This window comes from Bison bison, unplaced genomic scaffold (genome assembly GCF_000754665.1).
Source record: "Bison bison bison isolate TAMUID 2011002044 unplaced genomic scaffold, Bison_UMD1.0 scf7180017864492, whole genome shotgun sequence".
NCBI lineage: Eukaryota > Metazoa > Chordata > Mammalia > Artiodactyla > Bovidae > Bison > Bison bison.
In genome coordinates, this window is record NW_011495051.1 from 5,227,740 (window position 1) to 5,238,352 (window position 10,613).

Genomic DNA, 10,613 nt, shown 5'->3' on the forward strand with positions numbered 1-10,613 from the left:
GTGTGGCCACCCTCCTGGCGCCTGAGCACTTACCCTCTGCACAGCGGCAGGTATCTTTGTGGCAGAGTTTGCTCAGCATTCCGTCCTCTTTATCCGGGTGGTAGAAGCGGATACAAGTTTCATCTGCAGCAGAGGTGATGGGGAGGGGTCAGAGGGCTAGGGCCTCCACCCCAGACACCACACCTGGAGGCTCAGTTATCCAACTCCAGTCGGTCAGACCTCCAGATGCCAGGTCCCCAGCCCTGGGACACCCAGACTCCTAACTCCCAGACCTGGGGATCCCCAGACCCCTAACTCTCAGATCCAGAGACCCCCAGGCCCTTAACTCCCAGACCTGGGGACCCCCAGATCCCTAACTCCCAGACCCAGGGACCACCAGACTCCTAACCCTCAGATTTCCGGGATCCCCAGACTCCTAGCTCTCAGATCCCTGAGGCCCCCAGACCCTTAACCCCCAGATCCCTAACTCCCAGACCCCTAACTCCCACACCTGGGGACCCCAGGCTCCTAACTCCAAGACCTGGGGACCCCCAAACTCTTAACCCTCAGATCCCCAAGACCCCTAGAGTCTAACTCCCAGATCCCAGGTCCTAGGATGGCTGCTCACCCAGGTTGTAATAGGAGTACACCTTGACTGCCCCAGGCTGTATAAGTCCGACATTAAAGTACTGGTGAACTTTGAAGGACAGACAGTCCTCCACTGTGTGTGAGACCTGGGAAGAAGGAGGTTGGTCAGTGTCAGGGCCAACATTGGAGGAAGTCCAGCATGGGGTCCTGGGGGTTGGAAAGTGGTGGAGAAGCTGAGGGATCTAGGTGGGGAAGATGCCAGGGGTGGGGCAGGGGCAGTGGGCAGGAATCTTTGACAAAAGATTAATAAGCAGTTCATCAAATCCATTACCCCACCCCCACCCCACCCCACTAAGGCTAGATTGCACTTCTCAGCATGTTTCAGTTCCTTGTGGCCACGTGATTGAGCTCTGGCCAAGGACTGCTATTTACGTCCTTAAAAACATTCTGTGGTTAACAAGACTGCATTAGACACTTGAAAGTTGCTAAGAGTAGATCTTAAAAAAGTTCTCAATACACACATTATAACTATGTAGGAGGTGGATGTAACTGACCTTATTGTGGTAATTATTTCTCAGTATATAAATATATAAAATCGTTACATTGTGCACATTAAAACTACACAGTGTTATACGTCAATTACGGCTCAATAAAATTGGAAAAATTAGAGAGAAAGAAAGAAAAGAGGGAGAAAGGGAGTGAGGGAAGGAGGAAGGAGACAGATATACACATATATGTACTGAGACGTTGTTTAGTCATTAAGTGGCATCCAACTGTTTGCAACCCCATGGACTGTAGCCCGCCAGGCTCTTTTCTGTCCATGGGATTTCCCATGCAAGAATACTGGAGTGGGTTGCTATTTCCTTTCCTTCTTAAGAAAGTGGATTTTTAACCACTGGACCAGCAGGGAAGTCCCTGCCCTTGCTCTCTTTCTCTCTACTATGACTTTTCTCCAAATATATGTGTCATCACATATACACATGTGTATGTATCAATATGGGGCTTCCCAGGTCTCTCCATGGTCAAGAATCCACCTGCCAATGCAAGAGACTCTGGTTTGATCCCTGGGTGGGGAACTAAGATTCCACATGCCGCGGAGCAACTTAGACCGTGTACCGAGCCTGTGCCCTAGAGCCCACACTCTAGCATCAAGAGAAGCCACCACGATGAGAAGCCCGCGCACTGCAATGAAGAGCAGCCCCCACTCGCCGCAACTAGACAAAGCCCATGTGCAGCAAAGAAGACCCAGTTCAGCCAAAAAAACCCCAAAAAACCCAAAACCTGCAATGAGATAGCACCCACACATGCCGGAATAGCTATCATCACAAAGAACACAACTAACAAATGTTGGGAAGCTGTGCACTGTTGGTCGGACTGTAAATCGGCATGTGGACTTCTCCAGGTATGGCATGTGGGTTCAGTACTTGTGGCATGCCACAGCCAAGAGCCCATGCACCACAATGAAGACCCAGCTCTGTCATATAACTGAATAAATAGAACACGGGAATAAATAGAACAAGGGAAGAATGGGGAGAAAATAAGAGAAGAGAGAAATGCTAGGGGATGGGGAACAAGGGAAGCTCTTTCTCTCCATCAAGCACTGCTTTTTTAAAACCACAAGTGGGTTTTTTTTTCCACTCAGTGGTTAAGACTCTGGTGAGAAGAAGCTGGAGGGAACAAGTGAGAAATACAGTTGGGACATGAGTGGTCAGATGGTGCAATGCTTACAGAAGGTGGGTTGGCCTTGTTTTACATGCCCCTGTCCTCCAACACCCAGCAGTCCAGACCTTGTCTCCCTGGCCCCACCTGGGCACGAGGCCAGTGGAGAAGGAAAGGTCAGCCAGGCAGAGGTTCAGGATCCCAATGGAAGCCTTACCTTGTCCAGGTAGATGATGAGTGTGTTCTTGTTGGAGTCTCTGTTCATCTCATACTTAGAGATGTATCTGTCGACACCAGTGCTCAGCTGGGGAAGGATGTGGTTTGTAAAAATCCCTCCTGCATCCCCATTCCCCCTGCCACTCCAGCTTCTTCCAGACCCTGGGCTCCTGCCCATGGATCCCAGCCCCTGAGCCCAAGGCCTTCATACCGTTTTGAGGTCTTCAACATCAGGTGAGAAGCCTGTCATCATGGATATATCCAGGATGGACATAGTGGCATCCTGGTCTCCCAGGTACCTGCATGGGGCAGAGGGAGAGGGGGTTGGTCCCCAAGGTGGGATCAGTGCCCGGACAAGGGGGTCATATCAAAGACTGAGGCCTCTAGTTCCCACATAGGAGCACAGAGGGAGGTTCAAATGTAAGAAACATTCTCCTAAGGGGAATACAGGAAAAGCTACATAATGATCAAGGTGATTCATTTTTCAGGTTCTGGAACCCAACTGGCCCGGGTTCAAATCCCAGCTCTCTGTAACATCTGATGGGTTACTTAACCTCTCTGTGCCTCAGTTCTTGGGAATGAACATGGGCACGTCTCACTTTGTATGTTTCTGTTACCATGGTCTAATTCAACGTCACCAATCCCCCAGCACCATGTTCTGACATCAAGACCACGTTGCTAATCTCACACTGCCATGCAAAGGGAGGTCTTCTTGTCCTGTATTCAGCACAAGACTAGATGCACAATATACTCTCAGAAAGTGTTAAGCATCACAGTTATTATTTTTAAGAAGTCTTGCTAGAGACAGAGGGATGGCCAAGATGAATCCCAGTGAACCATCTCTTACTTGGTACAGATGTCAAGGATCATGGAACCTTTGGCGTCCTGAGGCTTCTTGACTAGAAACACAGAAAACAGAAGGATGGATGGTGGTGGGGAAGCAGGAGGAGTGTAGTTCCTGGGTTCTGATCCAGGAGGGAGGCAGACATAAGAACAGGGTTGGGGGAAGGGTAACAGATAGGGTCTCTACTCCTTTTACCTGTTTCGGGGGCTGGGCGTATGGAAACCTGGAGGTCGAACTTTTTGCAGGAGACTTTGCCTTTGAGCTTGGCATGGTACACAGTCACTACCTGGTGAGGTAGGAGGGGAGATGAGGTGTCAGTCCATTTGACTTGGGAAGGAAAGGGGATACTGGAACAGAGGGGCCTAGAGAAGGTGGTGGGTCAAGAAGGTGTAGGTTCCCATTCCTTACCGACAAGGTGCCTTGTCCTTTCCCTTCAGCTTTTACTGTGAAACGCTCATTTTCCTTAGTCTGCAAGGAGTGGGGAGAGAGATGAGAGAGTATTTGGAACCAAGCCTTCCCCCATTGGTGATTGTCATCGACTCTATCTCCTGCCTCCTAGAAAGTCTGGCTGGCATGGAGGATGAAAGTGATGAGGGTGTGGCCAGGTGACTTTACCTCTTCTGAGCGCAGGAGGCTGGCAGATTCCCAGAGGATACGATGCCTGACCGCAGAGTTGCGGCTGGGCAGTTGGATGGACACATCCAGGTTCAGCTCCTTGTGATCAGGAACATCCTTCTGGTATTGGGCCAAGGCTTGGAACACCATGAAAGTGGCCTGTTACCCATGACAGAGAAAGGGGGTGAATTTGGGTTACTGAGAAAGTGGTTAGAACCACTGAGGGATGAAGAGACTCATATCAGACCTGGGGCATTGAGGCAGTGACCTAGAACCCACCAGAGAGGGTAAGAATATGATTAGGGGCTGGTCGGATACTGAGGACATGTCCTAGAACTCTGAGTGAGACAGGTCAGACAAGAGCTTAGAGACACTGGGAACATGGCTAGAATCCACCAGAGTGTACAGGCATAAGACAGAAAGTCCAGCCACACTGAGAAGGTGCTCTAGACACATCCAGAGGAGACAGTCTAAGACAAGCATTGGTAGAGGCACTGAGAATGTGTCTAGAACCCACTCATGAAATAAAAGAATGAAATTGGAATCTGGGAACACTGAGCATCTGATCTAGAACCCCAAAGTGACACTGAGAGTGTGATTGAGAACCCACCAGAAAGAAAAGCGGTTAGACTGGAGCCTGAGCTTCTTGGAGTTTGAGGTTACTGAACCCATAGTCTAGAACCCATCAGGGACTAGAATAACTAAAAACCTGGTCTAGAACTCACAATAAGATGTGGTAACACTGGGAGCCTGATGGAACTTAGAATGTGGTCTAGAACCCACTAGTGGGAGACAGAGGCTTGGATAATGGTGTGTGAGGTGTTAGCTGCTCAGTTGTGTCCAACTCTTTGTGACCCTATGGACTGTAGCCCACCAGGCTCCTCTGTCCATGGAATTCTCCAAGCAAGAATACTGGAGTGGGTTGCCATTCCCTTTTCCAGGGGATCTTCCCAACCCAAGGATCTAACCCAGGTCTCCTGCATTTCAGGCAGATACTTTCATCTCTGAGCCACCAGGGAAGCCCCTTGGATAATGCTGTAGAGTCATTAAGAACCTGGTCTAGAACCCACTGATGAGACAGGGTAACACTGGGGGCCTGGTGAAATGAACATGAGCTAGAACCCACCAGTGAGACAGAGTAAGATGGGGCACTGGGAACATGGTCTAGAACCCACAGTGGGAAAGAGAGATTCACACTTGAACCTGGGCCCTGAGAACATGATATAGACACCAAGAGGGAAAAGGAGGCTTGAAACACAGCTCAGGGCATTCAGAATGTAGTCTAGAGTTCACAGATGGGTTTGCAATTAAAAAAAAAAAAAAAAAGATTCTTGACTTCATTCCAATCGTCCCGGCTGATGGAAGAGAAGCACTGCCTCTCTTGGTCTCGGTACTTTCTTCAGAAGACTAATGAGGCCAGAGGAGGTTGGGATGCAGTTACCGGGGCGGGGTATGTGTGGACTACTTGCCTGCGTGGAGCCATAACCACCTCCATAGTATCTCTGCTCGTTGAGCCAGCGCACGACAGGAGGCGTAGTGTCGTAGTCTTTGCGTGCCAGCAGAGCCAAGAGGGCGTAGGACGTGGCCTCCACATTGTAGAGCTTCTGTTTGGGTTCCTCCCAGCGGTTCTTTTCTGCAGGGAGAACCCCCCACCCCCAGTGCTCACTGCTCTGTCCATCCTGTAAACAGCTCAGAGAAAACTCAGGAAAAAAAGACTCATAGCCTAGACTGCTCAGTGTTCAGGTGTCCTGGCCCACATTCTAGGTCCTTAATCTGCTGGCTCCTGCCTCATTCTCTTCCTTCATCCACCTTCACTCTTCCATATGAGCTCTGCACTTCAGCCCCACTGTGGGAGATTTCCTAAACTTGAAACACACATTTTTACCTCTGAGCCTTGGCATATTCTGTTCCCTTAACATAGAGTACCTTTTCTCCATCTTTTGTTAATTCTTACCCACCCCTTTTCTCCATCTACTTTGTTAATTCTTACCCACCCTGCACAATTAGTGGGCACCCCAAGATTGAGTGGAGGTCCCTCTTCCTCCTGTCTCTTAAAGGATCCTGTGCTTCTCCGATCCCAGCACTCTGATACTCTATAGTAATCTATGAACTCATTTCATTCTTCAATTGGAGTGTGAGGCCATAATGGCAAGGGCTGTGCTGTACTCACGGTGGTGTCCCAAGTGCCAAAGAAAGTTATGATGGCAGAGATTGTCACTGAGAACCAAGAGGAGGATAACCTCCTCTCCCTGTGCACACAGTTGGACTACATTTCCCAGAAGACTTTGCAGGTAGATATGGCCACATGACTAAGCTCTGGCCAATGGAATGTGCACAGCAGTGATTGGGCCTCTTCTATGTCTAGTCTCTTGCACAATCTTCCTATTTCCCTTTCAGCTTGAAAAGGCAGGATTCTGAGGCCCCAGAATGGCAGAGCCATGAAAAGATAGAGACCTTGATCCCTGTGTCACTGTATGGAGGAGAGCTGTCCACCAACAACATACTTTTGTCGTGTTAAACCACTTTGGTGTTTATATGATACTTGAGATACCTTATTATCAGTGCGTACAAACATGATACAGTGTCATCACTGGAACCAATGACTAGCAGCCCACTATGTTCTAAGCACTGTGCTAAATTCCCCATGGTATTATTTTACTGAATCCTGATTACCTTTGAGATAATTATAATATTACAATATTGTTGCTGTTAGTCACTAAGTGGTATCTGACTCTTTTATAACTCCATGAACTGTAGCCTGCCAGGCTCCTCTGTCCATGGGACTTCCCAGGCAAGAATACTGGAGTGGGTTGCCATTTCCTTCTCCAGCGGATCTTCCTGGTCCAAGGATTGCACCCAAGAATCTCCTGGCAGGCAGATTCTTGACCACTGAGCCACTAGGGAAGCCCTAGGTATCATTTAAAGATGAAGAAACTAAGATCCAGAGAGGTTAAGCGACTTGTACAAGGTCAGACAGTGAGAAAGTGGCAGAGTGGGATTTCAATTTAGATCTGTCTGATGTCCATGCTCATGGTCTTAATGACACCTCACTGCTGGGTCATAGCAAGTGCTCAGCATTCAACATGGTTGAATGAATTATGCAGTGAGCCTTCTTGTGTGGTTTACAAGCAGAAATTATTACACCACAAAGCCATTCATCCCAGTTCAGCTTGGAGACGTTCATCCCAGTGCAGCTTAAAACCATGCACCCCAGCTGGAGAGGGCTACCCTCAGTCCCCAGCCAGGGGTCCCTCCGTACTCCTCCAGGCTACCCCTCACCTTTGGCTGTGTTCAGAAATTTGGTGAGGCGGTCACCCTCCAGCTTGCCCAACAAAGCCAGGGCATAGGCAGCAATGGCCACAGTATATGGTCTTCGCAACTCTCTGTAGTGGTTTTCAAGGAAGTCTCCTGCCTTAGCGATGCTGCGGCCCAGGCTCTATGACAAAGAGGATTGGGTACTCTGGTCAGGGGAGCATTGCTGTTAGACAACTGATGAAGATCACTTTCTGGGACCAGGTGGCTTTTGTCCTTGGGACCTGTTTGCCTTGGATCTATGTTTGAGGGTTTTCCATTGTGAGCTGCTTTGTTGCTGAGTACCTACTATGGGCTCTGTGTGTGTGTGTGTGTGTGTGTGTGTGTGTGTGTGTGGTGCGGTGTGTATGTCTAAATACCAAGTGGTGTGCTGGTGAATATTTAACAACCAGCTCTTCAGTGGAGGCACAGGACTGGGTGGGGGGCCATGGGTGTGGTACTAGTTGTTCATTCGGGCTTTTCTGTAAGATGTTATAGAAAAATCTGAACTTTTGCCAATCCAATAAATTGCCCATTACAATGGCATAAAAACTTCCACCAGGGTCAATTTCAAGTAACCACTGTGATGTCCTTGAACATAGAATGGGGAAGACATACTCCCAACAGGCATTCATGAGCTAGTGTGAGCCAGATTCAGCACACCAGGGAACACTTCTTATTCAATCATTATCAGCTAGCTCTTACAATGTCCCAGTCATATAGCTGCTCATTTAATCTCATAAAATCTTATGAGGCAGGCATTACTTTCATCATTATCCTACTACACAGATTAAATACTGTGACACAGAAAGATGGGGACCAGGGGAAGACATGATTTGAAATGTTTGATGATTTCCATGGTGTCAATACTATCATGCTTGATTTCAACCCACCAATGTGGCATGGCTGACTGTAGATTTGGGAAGAGAGGAACAGTGGAACAACATGATATAATATTTCCAATATAGAGATACAATAGACATAAATAACCCTGAGAATAATGATAAAAAGTAGCAAAATATTTAGGAAGTGATACATTTTAAGTTTATCACCTGTTTTCAGTGTTTAATCTTTGCAGTGTGAATTTATATGATTTAATTTTTAACAACGTTTGTGTTCAGCAACCAGATTGCAAATTCCTATAAATTTAACAACTGGTTTTCACAAGCTGGGTAGCATCCTATTGATTTAAACACCATCAGTCTGGCTCCACCGCCTATGCCATACTTGATTTTAATGTTGCTGTATTGTAGAAAATGTTGTGTTGTAGTAGAAACAACCCTTTTGACTGCCTTCCTACATCTATCCTCCTCTGTTGTAAGAACACCTCCTCCCTTTCATTCAAATGGCCACAATGGAAGTAGCCATATTTGCCAACTGAGACCTACTTCCTGGTCTCAGCTGATTGGTTCAGGGATGATCACCTGACCCAGGATGAACCAATCAGAGTCCTTCACTGGGAATCCGAACGTTCTAGCCTTGGTCTGACTATTTCCTCAAGGAAGACAGCCATGTTCTGCCAGGCAGGTTGGGTGGCAGGCAAAGGTGAATTATTGGGCAAGAAAGGATCGGAAGACATGGAGAACATAAAGAACAAAGAATTCTGGCAGAGTCCTTGAAGCTACTTTCATTTTTTTTTTTTTTAATTTTTTGGCTGCAATGCATGGCAAGCAGGATCTTAGTTCCCCAACCAGGGATGAACCCATACTCCCTGTAGTGGAAACAAGGAGTCTTAACCGCTGGACTACCAGATTCCTACTTTCATTTTTGAACTCTATAAATTCTTAGATCCCTAAAATAAATTTCCCATTTATTTTTGCACAATCTAGTCACACATATGACAACCAGGACACACACGTGGCCTCTGAGATAACTCAGAGAGTCCTAAAAAGTGCAAAAAATTATTATGCCTATTTTACAAATGCACACAATAAGGCCTGACAAAGGCTACATGAGAGTCAAGATTTGAGGTCAATTCTGTCTGACCCCACAGTCCTGGTGCTCTTTTCTACTATAATTTCTCTCAAATCTCCAAGATTGGAACCAGGAAATCCTGGTTTAAAGGTCACCAGCATTAATGGTAGCAGCCCCCTCCACTCCATCTCTTTTCTGGGGTCCTGAGAAGGAAGAAGCAGCTGGCTGAAAGAGAGATCCTGAAGTTCCCCACTAGGGAAACTAAAAGTCAAACAACCCAATCTCAAAACCCCAGAGCAAAGCAGATGGAGTGATTACAGGCTGTCTTTCTAAGGCTGTCTTTCTAAGCTTCTCTCCTTCAGAACCCAAACTAGAGGAATAGCGGACAGCAAAAAGCCTACATTATTAATTCTTTCCCTTCTGGGGTCATGCATGCTCAGTCGTGACTGACTCTTTGTGACCCTATGGGAGACCCTATGCCAGGCTCCTCTGTCCATGAGATTTCCCAGGCAAGAATACTGGAGTGGGTTGCTATTTCCTACTGCAGGGAATCTTCCCAATCCAGGGATCGAACCCACGTCTCTTGCGTCTCCTGTGCACTTCAGGTGGATTCTTACTACTGAGCCACTGGGTGATCCTTTGGGGTCATGGACATGGACCCCTTTAAGAATCCCCTTAAAGATCTCCAGGAAGGATTTTCCTTCCATTTTTAGTTTTGTGTCCTCAGTTTTCTTTAGGGAAGCCATAAGGATATGAAGGGCTTCCCTGGTGGTGCAGATGGTAAGGAATCTGTCTGCAATGCAGGAAACCCAGTTTCAATCCCTGGGTCAGGAAGATCCCCTGGAGAAGGGAATGGCAATCCACTCTGGTATTCTTGCCTGGAGAAATCCATGGACAGAGGAGACTGGAGGGCTATAGTTCATGGGGTCGCAAAGAGTTGGACATGACTGAGTGACTAACACACAGGAATATGAATGTAGGAGTCTCGTGGAAAGCAAGCTGAAGGGGCTTTTTGTTGGGTTTGGCTACAACTTTCTGAAAATGGTAAAGCAGGCAGAAAAGACGCAATCTTTGATTTCTCTGTGCCTCAGTTGTCTCTTCTGTAAACTGGGGGCAATAAGAGTAGCCTATCTCTTGGGCTGTTACAAGGATTACAGGAATTAAACATATGAGACTCTTGTTTTGTTGTTTAGTCGCTCAGTCGTGTCCAAGTCTTTTGCAACTCCATGGACTGTAGCCTGCCAGGCTCCTCTGTCCATGGACTTTCCCAGGCAAAAATACTGAAGTGGGTTGCCATTTCCTTCTTTAGGGGACCTTCCCGACCCAGGATCAAACCCACATCTCCTGCATTCCAGGCAGATTCTTTACCACTGAGCCACCTGGGATCTTAATTGCCAGGTAAATGTTGGACACTATTATGGCCACTGTGGTGACTGTTAGCGCACTGGGAGCACTGGAAATGGCCTGAAAGCAAATCTCACCTCAGGTGGGTGTGTTTTTGGTGGGG

At 47.5% G+C, this 10,613-nt stretch overlaps 1 protein-coding gene across 1 annotated transcript in view; it reads right to left on the bottom strand.

Moving 5' to 3' along the window:
- C3 (complement component 3) overlaps nucleotides 1-10,613 on the bottom strand; it is a 36,287-nt gene that overhangs the window by 1,430 nt on the left and 24,244 nt on the right. The window contains exons 29-38 of the mRNA XM_010828469.1: nucleotides 7,181-7,337; nucleotides 5,371-5,534; nucleotides 3,902-4,060; nucleotides 3,695-3,754; nucleotides 3,482-3,572; nucleotides 3,290-3,341; nucleotides 2,654-2,741; nucleotides 2,444-2,530; nucleotides 608-713; nucleotides 11-123 (exon numbers count right to left, since the gene is read on the bottom strand). Coding sequence (XP_010826771.1) covers nucleotides 11-123; nucleotides 608-713; nucleotides 2,444-2,530; nucleotides 2,654-2,741; nucleotides 3,290-3,341; nucleotides 3,482-3,572; nucleotides 3,695-3,754; nucleotides 3,902-4,060; nucleotides 5,371-5,534; nucleotides 7,181-7,337 — 1,077 coding nt within the window. The remainder of the gene's footprint in view (nucleotides 1-10; nucleotides 124-607; nucleotides 714-2,443; nucleotides 2,531-2,653; nucleotides 2,742-3,289; nucleotides 3,342-3,481; nucleotides 3,573-3,694; nucleotides 3,755-3,901; nucleotides 4,061-5,370; nucleotides 5,535-7,180; nucleotides 7,338-10,613) is intronic.